Source organism: Anomalospiza imberbis, chromosome 10 (assembly GCF_031753505.1).
Source record: "Anomalospiza imberbis isolate Cuckoo-Finch-1a 21T00152 chromosome 10, ASM3175350v1, whole genome shotgun sequence".
Taxonomy (NCBI): domain Eukaryota; kingdom Metazoa; phylum Chordata; class Aves; order Passeriformes; family Viduidae; genus Anomalospiza; species Anomalospiza imberbis.
In genome coordinates this window covers 9,094,964-9,107,732 of record NC_089690.1, presented here as the reverse complement: position 1 = coordinate 9,107,732, position 12,769 = coordinate 9,094,964, and the positions used below count along the sequence as shown (strand labels likewise).

At 38.9% G+C, this 12,769-nt stretch overlaps 1 protein-coding gene across 3 annotated transcripts; it reads right to left on the bottom strand.

Moving 5' to 3' along the window:
• Nucleotides 1-183: 183 nt before the first annotated feature.
• CAPN10 (calpain 10) lies at nucleotides 184-12,697 on the bottom strand. Of its 3 annotated transcripts, XR_011002551.1 has the most exons (15): nucleotides 12,597-12,697; nucleotides 12,021-12,228; nucleotides 10,555-10,686; nucleotides 10,112-10,308; nucleotides 8,670-8,887; nucleotides 8,014-8,155; nucleotides 6,338-6,504; nucleotides 5,511-5,794; nucleotides 4,841-5,043; nucleotides 4,229-4,484; nucleotides 3,111-3,167; nucleotides 2,968-3,007; nucleotides 2,336-2,381; nucleotides 1,150-1,175; nucleotides 184-584 (listed from the first exon to the last, which is right to left on the bottom strand). XR_011002551.1 is itself a non-coding variant. In XM_068200503.1 (14 exons), the coding sequence occupies exons 2-14, from the start codon at nucleotides 12,162-12,164 to the stop codon at nucleotides 581-583; spliced, it is 2,019 nt and encodes a 672-aa protein (XP_068056604.1). In that variant the 5' UTR covers nucleotides 12,165-12,228; nucleotides 12,597-12,697; the 3' UTR covers nucleotides 184-580. The 3 variants fall into 3 exon arrangements, 2 of the variants coding, with proteins under 2 accessions (XP_068056604.1, XP_068056605.1); XM_068200503.1 differs by having other exon boundaries at nucleotides 2,968-3,167; XM_068200504.1 differs by lacking the exon at nucleotides 184-584 and having other exon boundaries at nucleotides 616-1,175; nucleotides 2,968-3,167; nucleotides 4,229-4,314; nucleotides 4,989-5,043.
• Nucleotides 12,698-12,769: the final 72 nt, after the last annotated feature.

Below are 12,769 nucleotides of genomic sequence, written 5' to 3'. Positions count from 1 at the left end.
ATGTTTCTGGGACATAAAATTAATGGAAGACTCGATTGTCTTCGCAACTGTTTCCTATCTATTTCCAACTATACCCTTCCACTAAGTGAAACCCCAGGGTTCTAACACATGGTAATGTTTGCTACCACAGAACAAATGCATACGTGACATCATTGAAATATTTCACTTTTTAAATAAAAGCCATTTTAAAACTTTCAATGTCACTTTATTTTCGTTGAGGAAAATATAACATTTTAAAAATCCTGCTTGAATTAAGAAACACTTTCAAACATAAGAAAAAATTTTTAAACTGCACATTTCTTGCAGCAAGGGCAGCTCTTCCATAAAACACATTCTTACAGATTTACAAAAGCAGTCTGACAGGATAGTTCAAAAGCTTTCGAGTCTTGTCTTTTTTATTTCTGGCATTCATGAAAGAAAACTCACCAAAAAAAAAAAAAAAATCTTTCTTCTGAACCCATCATCTGCTTGGTTCCATACAGGGCCCAAGGTAAAGTGCTCAACAGCAGAACTGGCATTGTCAGATACAAACTTGGACTTTTTCCACTCCAGTGTATTTTGATGGTTCTTGAGGTATATCCTACCTGAAAAAAATACTCCAGTTTTCCCCTCTATGTCCACCACCCCTTTGGTCACATGAAGTTATTCTGTCGGTTGATTTTTCTTTTTTCCCCAATAAAATATTATTTCACAATCACAGAATGGTTGTAGTTGGAAGGGACCTTAAAGATCATCTTGTTCCAATCCCCCTGCCATGGGCAGAGACACGTTCCACAAGACCAGGGTGATCAGGACTCCATCCAACCTTGCCTTTCACGTAAGATTTATGGTTTTCTTCCAAAACCGTAGCTTGGGTTAAAACATGCACATATTCTTCATATGTATTTTTGAAGAACTGAGGTACATGATAATTTGCTGTACAATGCTCCTTTTAAAAATGTGGGAAGACCAAATATTCAGAGTGTTCATGATTAGAAGAGGTATTTTTTACAAAAAGTCGTTACAGGCCTGACAGTTGGTACCAGTGAAAAACAGTTGGGCTAAGAGCATCTTCTTGTTATTCCATTTAAAACTGAGAAGAGCAAGAGATGAGGCATTCCTTGGCTTCCCAATGTTTCTTGAAATGACAGTATGAGAATTCCACGCTACCTTTTCATCACAGTTGTAAAGGAAACCTGTAAGAAAATGTGCAATACAGAGAAATAAAAATCTATTTCATCAGGTTTTTTTGTCAAGAAGGAATTAAAGTGAATCAGAGAAAAGAAAGATTTAGAAACGAATGTTAAAATGCAAGCTTTTCATCTGAAACATATTTTTAAAAAACCCCAAAAACTTTAAAACTCACAAATCCCATCACATTAGTAACTAGAGAACACAGTCAAACTTTTAGAAAAATACACTGACATCCAGCTCTGCTGTTACACATCTTTTAGAAATCACTAGCCCAAAGTGAGGCAAGACTGCCTGGAACCTTCAGGCATTAAACCCCTGAGAGTTTAAAAGTCCAGTCTTTAGAAATGCCAATATTGTTGAAGATTAGATTCAGACATTAATTTCTCCAACTGATAAGAAAAATGTAACTGCAATTTCCAGATTCTTGAAGTCGTCCTGAAGAATCTAAATTGTTTGATTCGGTTTCAATAAATAATACAAAGAAATTTAAGTTTGAATAGTTTTCTTTTGATATAATGGCCTTGCAACATTTTGTTTTCAAAACAATGGTAACAAAGGACCTTCATTACATAGTTCAGCTCCTAAATATTAAAGTAACAGGAACCATATGGAAAGCACACACAGTTCTGTGCCCACTTTGTGAAACACACAAACTCCATACTGTTTGTGTGGTTTTAAGGAAAAAATCGTATCACTGGTCAACACAATCCACGTTCAGAAAACGAGTAAGCCAATTCTACACTTGGGTGAGAGTTTTTCCTACAATTTTTGTTTTGTTCAAACCTCAAAGGGAAAGACCCAAGTATCTAGCCCTTTTATATTACATGCCTATCTAACCAAGCAAAACAACCCCGAAATCTGAAATAGCTGTCATTAACTTGATCAAAACAACTTGCACTCCAGGAAGGATTATAATGATGGGACGCTATATGGGCTGACTGTAGGGAAACAAATAAAAACTTAATCTTCTCATTTTGCTGTGATTTCTTAGGCCTTTACAACACTATAACATCATTAGAATTTTAAAATTGCAATACAGAGGATACCAAATATCAAAACCAATCAGATAGAGGAAGGATACAACACACAGTTAAAACAAGCAGATCTGTGGTGACACCACGAATGAATACATAAAATATATCCATCAAAATATATCCCTTACCTCTTGTAATACTTGTCCAAGTGTCTCCTGGCTGTGAATGCGCTTCCTGTTGAAAACCCAAACCACACTTATTTCTCCACAAAGCATTGGGAATCTTGCAAATATCAAGTATTTATATCCCACTTCCAAAGAGAAGTTATATCAGACTTTGTTCCACATTCTTTCCCTTAGCAAATCTTTCTGCAAAAGATTTCTGCAGTCTTATGGAATTTACAATTCTGATTCAGAGCTGTTGTTATTCACATCATAGTTAGAACTACCTGGAATAAGGCCAGCTACTCATCGCATTTTCTCAAAAACAACCCTGAATTTTAAAAGGCATTGGTAACTTTCAGCATAAATCCTAACACTGATGATCCAGCTGGTAATTATAAATAATCCAGCTCCTCCAGCAATAGACATCTGAGATTCACCAAGTAATCCAAGAAGATTTAACAAATACTACCTATTTAGTCATTCTTCCAACACAATCAAAGTGGTAAGCAGTGCAAGCAAGCAACAAAGACTTCACAAAAAGTTTCCATCAAGACAACATGTTACTGCCTGTTGAAAATACACTGTCATTTCCATGCATCCTGTAATACGTGCACTAAAAACACTAGAAAAGCAAATAAAAGGCAACAAAATTTTACCTGTCTATTTTGGTTGCTATGACCACTGTAAAATTGCCTTCTGTATTGGGCAAGTATGTAGAAGGTATAATGACATAACTTCCTGCAGGAAGCCTGCAAAGTCGGCTGACTTCCTGGGAATAGCAGTGAGGAACACAGCTCACCAGTGGTTCCAAATGTACAAAAGAAGTAGTTTGTGGTTTCCAGCTGCTGTTAGGCACCTACAAAAAAGAATGCAAACATGCTTACCATTTCATCTGTTTCAGTCTCACAGTGTTTCATTCCTAGGACACTACAGTGTGATATGGCCCATCTCTATTCCAAATACTCACTCTGCTGTACAGAGCTAGAGAGAAGAGGAATGGAAAAGCTTCCAGAAAACCCAGATGGCAGTACTAAGAACAGATGAATCATTCCTAGCCTGTTTGTATACAATGTACAGAACCCACTACTCACAGCTGTAGAGCTTTCTCTGTTTTCTAACCTCACTCTTCCATGCTGCAGCCATAGCACTTGTTTATTGCCTCAGCGATCTGCTGAACAGACTGTATCCTTCCTATACCTAGTAGCCTTTCCTGTACTAAAGTCATATTAGACTTCATCTCAGTCTCTTATAGGAATAAAAGAAATACCAATCTTTCTTCACATATTGTATACTTCAAGTTTTATGATTACTTCTGGTGCCCAACTCCAGACTTTTCACTTAAGCAACACCTTTTTTTGAAGCATGTTTTCTAAAAATAAACCTTTTGCTGCAAAATAGTTACTTAAGCAGCAGCTTCTCAGATTTACATTTATGCAGATTACAGTTATTACATTTGAACACTGGCACACACATGTTGAATCTGTATCTATCCACATCAAATCAAATCTTGTTTTGTTTCTGATCACCTGTTCAAGATATCACAGCCCTTTTGATCCAGTATCATTTGCCTAAGGACATTTAATTAATAGACACAGAGAAAGTAAGTTTTCATGATGAATTACCAAAAGGTCTGGTCCTCAATTACTAGGGCACCAAGAATTCTTTGCAAATTCTCAAAGGAGTTCATCATTGCTAAAACTAATTAAGAACCTTGTAAGAATTCAATGGAACCAATTATCTGGTTACTATGCTATGTAACTACCTAAGTTATTCCCTATCTTTCATGGGTATTACTTCCAGAATCAGCCTGTTTCTCCCAGAAGCAGCAAGACCCTTGGAAAGTGCAAGGAGCCCTGTGCTGCCAGACTAACCTTCACCCTTGGCAAAACAAGCAATCAAACTGACCAGAAGGCTTACCTGGAAAATATGGAAACCTATTGGACAACACTTGCTATCCAGGCAGTGCTGACGGAGGGTGACTTTCACACTGATTTTCCCTGGTCCTGCAGGAATGGAGAGGGGAAAGCAGGGATTGATATGGAAGGAGGGGAAGTTCCTGCTACCTCCAGCATTTAGCCCATTCTTCCAGCATCCATGCAGCTGCACTGTCTCCCATTCACCAGCTGGGAGTTCTTCACAGAGGGCAGCATCCATGGGTGGCGGCTTTAGTTCACTATCAAATATAAGAGAGAAAAGAAACTAAAATGTATAAAACATGTACTACCAGAAAATAAACAAATCTGACCAGCTTTTAAACAGCTGCCAACACTACATTTTGCTTCTGCATATAGCACTAAGCTGCAGTTTAGAGTCAAGATGCTACTTCATGTTAGTATTTTAACAAGAGGTAGTAGCAGCTTCATGACAAAAACAAGGCGCTGGGAAACTTGCATGAATTCAAGGACAATACAAGGCTGTCACACAGTACTCTGCACAACTCTTCAAAATATTTTGAACATTCCCACTTACTGCTACACTTGTATTTATGCCAACAAATTTAATAAATATTCTGTTTAGCTTTAAACCTACCTGAGAGAGATCCTTCCCGTTGAAAATACACGAAGCAAGAAATTCCCTACTGCATCTTTCAGAAAAGTGCTGGGAACAACAAGATAAAAGCCAGGTGAAAGGTCACAGCACACATGGACTTCTCTATCGTAGGAATGGCAGACGGTACCTACAACTGGAGGAGCAGAGAGGGTCTTTGGAAGGTTAAATCGTTTCTTCTCCACCTAGAATAGATGCATAATGATGTGTGGTGGTTTAGGAAAAATGACTAGCTTGTAATAAAACTAAAAATTATCAAATATTGCTTAAAACATTTTCAAACATCATACATTTACAAATGAAACAAAGACAAGAGTATCAGCAGATGACCTGCACATCAAAGAGAAGGAGGAAGAGTTAATATTCAGGAGTAAATTTAGGAATGGCTTCAAGCAATCAGCCCAAAATGTCATGCACTAGTTTGGAACAATACCAAGTGCTCAGTGATAAGAAGAAAGTACTAGTCCAGTAGTAGTTTGTACAGACAGTAACTGTGAGATAAACAGAACCATTCCAGCATAAACCAGAGGCAGAAAATTTGTGACTAGTTGAATTGTATCACTGGCATGGGAAATGAATGATATTACTCAAATGTTTCAGTAATACTTTTAAACTTCTATTTGCAAACAGAAAATTGTCACTTTTGTATTACCTTCCAGACATGCAATCCCACAGCCTGGTAATTCTTTCCCTGTATGCCTTCAGTCAAAGATGGATTTTCCTCGGCTAAGCGAGTTGGATTTTGAATCCTTCCAGCCCAGTCAGTGCTGTATTTCTTGTGTTTCTGCAGCAGAGCAATGCACACCTCACTCGATTCACAGACCCTCAGCCAGAACTTGGGGTTGGTAGGGAAGCTGCTGTTGTTGCGGCAGCCACCTGCAGACTGGCCTCTCACCCAGGATCCAAAAAGATTCTGAGAGTGATACAGCACTTTCTCTAAGAAAATAAGAAAACCATGGTGCGGATTTCAGACATGGGAAGCTGCTTAATTTTACACAACAAGTATAAGGCAGAGATTCCCCAGCCCAAGAAAACATGCTGTCGTAGCCTGACACTTCCCCAAAGCAGAAATTCATAACCAAGATTTTGAGAGGCATGAGAATTAATGCCACAGTTAGTAATTACAGACTGATGACATAATTTTTACAAGAAACTGTTACTTGAAATCTCAAGTGTATATACCACTAAAAACAAAACATCACAGGGCTGTCCAGAGTAACAGCCTTCTAGACAGATGACACTAATCTCTCAACCAACTAGCAAGTAACTAGATTTCCTAGAAATATCAATGGTTTCTCTAAAGATCTTTAATTCCTCTTGTCCTTCTGTTTTTCAGTAGAGACAGAAAAAGCCTATGGATCTACAGGAGAGGGGAAAACTGAGAAATTATGGTTTAGCTGTACCCATTTGCAATTCAAATCAATTCTTCCCCTGGACATAATGTTATTTGCATGAGAAAGTTGTCTTCTCATATCACACCTGTATAGAGGCTCTGAAGTTGTCCTTCCTCATTGACTGGAAAGCCCACAGTAATCTCATCAAACTCCCTGAAAAATTCCTCTTCATCAACCCAGAATTCTCCTTCTTGGATCTGTGAGAGGAGTTCTGAAGCAACTATTGGATCCAGCTGGTTCCATCCTTGACCACTGCACGTAAGACAGAAGTTAACATTCAGCTCTTTGCCCAGTAGAGTTCAAGAACAATGTTCTACCAAACACCTTATGGAGCAGGACAGCAAGAAGAGATTTCTTTATTTTATTGTGAAATAATTGCATTGAAAATTTCTCTGCACATTGCTAGTCAGTGAGAGGGATCATAGGAAACACAAGTAATAACTTATCAAAGAAACCTTAGAAACAACCTAATACCAGACTGGCTGCAGAACAGACTTCTGAGTGAAATAGGTGCTTTGTTTACAACAGTCACTACAGTAAGAAGTCTGACAGCAAAATAAAGATTTTTAACTGTTGTTAAAAAAAAGAGGTAAAAAAGTAAAACAATCCATGCTATCATTGTTCTGAAAGAATTTTAATGCTTTACAACAAAAACTGTCATTTGTATTAAGCAACTGACTACCCCCATGAATCTGCTTGCCAAATCTTGATAAACCAAGAATTTAAACACCTCATTATTTAGGCCTCATTAAAAGCTAGTAGTTTCAAGATTTTCCATTGTTTCACTAGCAAAAAAGAACAGTTCTGCACTTGAATAAAACAGGGCTCTAAGGCCATCCAATGAAACCCTATCCTCTTGCAACTACACGGCAACTCACTCTTTGACAAAGAAACTACAAGAGACTAAGTGTATAAACCAGAACACTCTCAAAATAAAAAAATATCAGCTGAAGTCTCAATAAATGCAACTAAATTATCTTTTTAATTCAGGGAAGAAAAATATTTCTACAAAAATGTTCATTAACATCACCATATTGTTAACATATTTTAATGCTGAATGCTTGTTGCTTGGGTCAAGAATTGCATGTTCTTTTGTATAGTCAAAACATGCTAACATTCTCCAAAATAAGCAAGTAGGGTCTGCCCTTTCATTCTTGTTACTTTTCTATTTGAGCTGCTACACATATTTCTGCAAGTCCTTTAAAACAGTTCTCCTCTTTATTTCTACTTTATATGGACTCAGTTCCAGCTTCTCCTACTTATATCAATCTACAGAAATGAGATAACACAAGCAACAAGCATAAGCATCCTTCCTTCTGCTATAGTTTTATAATTATTCCTTTGCTTGTTTTCTGCAGCTGAGCCACGAACAAATGAGAAGAGGCAAGTAAAGGTGGGTGACTGCAAGAAACAAACACGATCAAAGATACTTAGATCAATGGCAGAACAACAAAAAAGCACAAAAATCAGAAACAGAAAGTTAGCCAACACCTTAAGTTTGTCTCTATAAAAAGATATGATGATTTGATAAACAAAAAAGTTATTAAAAAATTTAGATTGTGAGAACTAAGAGTTCAAATTTACTAGCCTCAGAATCAATGAGGTGCATGAACTCCCAGCTCTCTAAAGAGCTGCACACACACTGAAGCCTCTCTCCTCTGCTAGAGATTATTAGCAGTGTTTGCCTATGCAATGCATAGATAAGCTTTGTGCTTCAGAACTTACACAAACGGTTTTCCAAATGAATATAAAACTGCTCACCCCTCACACCAAGGCCCTTTCCAGCACCGCCTCCCCCACGGATTTCGTATTCGTAGCAGGAAGATTTCCTTGCCTGACACTTCAGAGAGATTCAATGTGTCTATCACAATAAAGGCATGAAATTCTCCTAGTTCACTTGCACCTGAATAGAAAAAAATTTAAAATAAACAAAAGAATCTGTTCCATATTTTACAATAACATTTTAGTGAAAGAAGGCAATTTTGCAATAAAATGAAATTGGTTTTAAATCTGTATTAGAAGACCACAAAGAAACCTCAAACAGTTCATTTTAATGACTATAAAGAAATAAAGTAACATTGCAAAGTATATTAACTTGCTCCTTAATCTCAAATCCCTACAAATTCACTGTGCTAAAATTAATTGAGGTTTTCAAGGTTGTTTTTGAGATGCTTTTTCGAGGGAGTGCATTTTGGGGAGAGATGCATTTGTTTTTGAGAACTGACTATATTAGCTTCTAATATAAAAAGCACTCCTCCAAAAGCAGCCCCCATCCTGAACTCAGTAACATCCTTAAATCTTCATTTATCCAAACATTTCAAATTGTAACACGAAACTGGCAAGGTACTAGAATCAGCACTTGTATTTGCTGGCTGCCTTGTGCTTTGAAGCCTGTTAATGGACACATTTACTGTCACCTCGTCTGGAGTTGAGGACTGAACAGCTTATTACACACTGTTTCTTCCGATTCATTAATCTTCTAAACACTGCTTTCTCCAAAACCACGCCAGTCTTCTCTTTCTCCACATTTTTTCCAGGGCCTTTCAGGGTCCATCTTTCAGCAATTCCTCCAGTCAGATCAACCAAAGCATCTGCCACCTGTCCTGCCCACAACTGCTCATAAGATCCATGCACTCTAGAAAAACACAAAGAAAAAGTTTGTATACACAGCAGAACAAAAGAAACACAGTTGCTACACACTTGCAACCCCACTCTATATCACAATCATGACTGTGCCCTACCTCATAACCCAAAGTAGGCAAAAGAAAGCACATACTATCTTATTTATATAGAAAACAGCATCTAAAGAATATGTAAGCCATTGGATATTCCACTGCTAGATGGGATTCCACTGTTTCTTACATTCTCTCTATTCTATTTTAAAAACTACTGTTGTCTAGTACTAGTCATTTGTACCTTATTATCCATGCTCTACATTATCTTTTGTGATATACTAACTGCATTCTGTAAGTATTTTTTCCTCTTCAATTATTCTTTATTCACTCTGCAGAGCAGCACTTCCCTCAATAACCTAAGCAAACCAAGAGACTGCCCCACCTGATGTAGCAGATGCAAAAATATAGCAAAAGAAGTCAAGACTAGAAGAGAATTATAAGATTGGACAATAAGAGCTCCGCAGACAACAAATATTACATTTCAAACCTGCAGAGAAGCTTTAACATGACATTGGTGCTTCACAGCTTCTGCTCAATCTACAGCTGAGGAAGCTACTTCATAATTGAAGTCTGCCTCTGCCCTCTGCTGGCAACCACAAAATCTTCTGCTCAGATTCTTTGCGACATTAGATGTCTATCCTACCAGTGCATTTTGTCTCCAAATTCCTTTATCTATCTATTTCTGTTGATGTGCCATAAACCACTAAATAGCTGCATTTTCTTTCTAAAACAGTAAACTAACAAATTATACAAAAGAGCAGTGAAACTCACACAACAAGAGCCTCAACTAGCACAAACTCAACTCAATGGTGTTGCTTTCCATGAAAGTATCTCCATGCTTTCTGCTTTTCATTGAGCTCTCATTTTCCCTAGTAAAACATCTTCCTTTAACAAATTAGATAACTAATGGACAGAGACTTAACAAACATCATTTGAATCCTGAAAACTCATTGCAGCTTACTTTTCACCAGAATTACCTCTCTAAGACTATTGTACTTCATATGCAACTGGAAGTACACCTTACAGACTTACAGCTTAAAGACCAACTTCTGCACAAGCCAGGATGGGACCACCAGCAGTCACAACGCTCAGATCTATGCCCAAAGCAGCTAGGTAAAATAAGCAAGGAGAAGAAATACACAAGTATTGTAGTTCTATTTCCATCAATAGCAGCGTTCACATACTTTGCATAAGCTTTTTCCAGTAGTGGAAGCCAAAACAAATCCTCTGTCTGACACTGGGAAAAGCAGAGTTTGCCCCCAAGGCAAGGCAGGCGATCATCAATGGTCACTTCCACCCAGTGGCCAAACTGCCAGACCCGGCACGTGAAGCAGCCTCGATAGGACTCATCTGTCCAGCTGGGCTGACCTGGAGGGATTACCTGCAGGGCAAAAGCCAAAATCAAGGCAAGCAATTAATTAACGAATTTTATTTTTTGCAAACAAAAATAGTTTAAAATATACTGAACATGAACAACTTGTAACAAACAAAGAAAAAAATATGACAACAAAACCAGTGAAACTGAGCATAATGAAGGCAATACTCACATGGCAGCTTGGGACTGCAGAACAATACACAAATGTCAATTAGGTGAAGAAAACTTCTCTAACATGAAACGTCTCCATACCTTGTTCAGTAAGTATTTGCTCTTCAGCAAAGCTACACAGGCACACAGGAACCAACAGTCTCCCAAAATTCCTTGTTTTACTTGCACATCCTGCAGATTGTTTGAAAATAACCGAGGAGAGGAACAAATATCCTAAAATTAAAGAAGAGGAGTTAAAGCCAAATCTTGCATGACATTCTAAGGAAATCTGTGTTTCAGGGACTGGGGGGGCTTCAGAGATCTCTCATAAAATAAGGGAATTTTTACTCCTAGAAAATTTCCTTTTCATACACAGCCTAAGAAAGAAGTAACAAATAAATGGCTTGTGGGGGTGTTTTGCACATACTTCATGAATGTAAACCCACATGAATTATAGTACACAACTGTCACCATCAGCTGCAACCTTAGCAAAAGCAGTAAGAAGTGATAGACAACTGAATTCATCAGCTCCTTGCTAGACTTATGATCAACTGTGACAGGGCTGATGCTATCCACATTAAACTGCACATCCCAAGTTACAAAATTTTCAAAATTAGAACAAGGGGAAAATCTTTCCAAGTGCACAGAAAAAATAGACTAGTTGGTAGCACAAGAGGAAATTTCAGATGCAAAGTCCTGAACATTTAATCTGATCTGAAAGTGAGTTTGTGAAATGGTTCTTCTTATATATAAATACTGTAAGAGATGGAAATTAACTCATCAGTCCTCAGCAGCAATCAAGGTGTAAAGTACAAAAGCACTCAAATCCACGGAATCATGTTTGCCAATAACACCTGATAACCAACAGCTCTGTCACTTTTCTACAGACAACCCCAGTCACAGGGGAAAAATACAACTCAAGACAGCATGCTTTTTCCCTCTATTACATTTTTATAGCCTTTTTTCCCCCTCTACACAAAGGCAGTATCATAAATATTTCACCTTAAATGGGTGTAGTGCAGAAATGCATTCTAAAGCTTTTAGCTCTAATACAGCTTGCACCTGCAACCCAGCTATAAGTTTAAAAGCAATACGAGTCATATGACAAGTTATAAACTTTAAAAGTTTTCTTTCTTGGTATCAAAGAAAGCAACCACGAAAAAATAGCAACAGACTTCTAAAAAATTCTAAAATCCAATTACTTATTTTCAAGACCATTATGCAATATATAAAAAAAAATTTGGGCATGACATAATGCTGCATTCTAACTTGAGATGGATGTAATTTGCATGATAAAACATATTAATAATAAAATATCTAAATTTCTCCTACTGCCATGAAATTTAAAAGCTCTACAAGAGGATTTAAATCAAGCCTACAAACAAGCACCTAGACTAAAAAGTGTAACTTATGTATTGTTAATACTGACATACATTAGTTTTATCACTTCTGTATTGCCAAATAAAAAAAAAAAACATCACCCAGAAGCAGTCATTCAACACTAACTTACATTTACTACCTAAAAGCCCAATTCTGTTTAAATCAGCCTTTTATACCTTAAAACTCACCTTAGGTCTCAACCAAGATATCTCGCCTCTGAATTGGGCAAGCGGGGTACAATAATTAGAAAATATAGAGGTATCACTGGCCGGAAACGTGGGGTCTGTGTAAAGGTCTCTCGCCACCATTAACTGCTTTTTCTCTCCCAGCATTTTCCACACACTCCTAAGCAGCTTTGCCAGCTACTCCTACGACTTTAACTCGCCAGGCGCCAACCTGCAACAGAAGCGAGCGTTACCGGGGAATGGCAACAGGGAAACAAACAGGCATGGCGGATTTATTTAGGGATGGACAGCCTCTCGCTGTAACACGGAGCACCTGGAACCACCACAGTGCCGGCTTCTTCCAGCACCTGATGCCACCCTACCCCGCTCAGCTGGAAGAGAAGGGGTCTCCGAGGAGACCTACACCCACTTAGGACCCTTACCCCGCTCTGCGCACACGCTCCACACAAAGCTCCCCCCACCCCTTTCCTCACACCCAGCTCGGACAGGGCCCCTCCGCACACGCCTCCTCCTGCCCGCCACCCCCCGTCCCCACAGGAGGTGCCGGCCCCGCCGCCCCCGCTCCCGTTCCCCCCTCACCGCGGGGCGGTCCCGCCGCCATTGCCCGGGGCGGCCGTTACCCGGCAACGCCGGCACGCGCGGCCCCGCCCAGCCCACGCATGACGGACGGCGCCGCCGACCAATCAGCAGGCGGTACGTGCGCGCGCACCGCGCATTGGCTCCGCCCCCGGCTGAGGGGAGCAGCGCGGCCC

Excerpts from the sequence above, each read along its gene's own strand:
- CAPN10 (XM_068200503.1), bottom strand. The coding sequence starts at position 12,164 with ATGCTGGGAGAGAAAAAGCAGTTAATGGTGGCGAGAGACCTTTACACA. Across the intron at positions 8,156-8,669 it reads AGTCCTCAACTCCAGACGAG|GTGCAAGTGAACTAGGAGAA; the intron begins GTGACAGTAAAT and ends TTTTCTATTCAG. Across the intron at positions 5,044-5,510 it reads TGGGATTGCATGTCTGGAAG|GTGGAGAAGAAACGATTTAA; the intron begins GTAATACAAAAG and ends CATCTATTCTAG.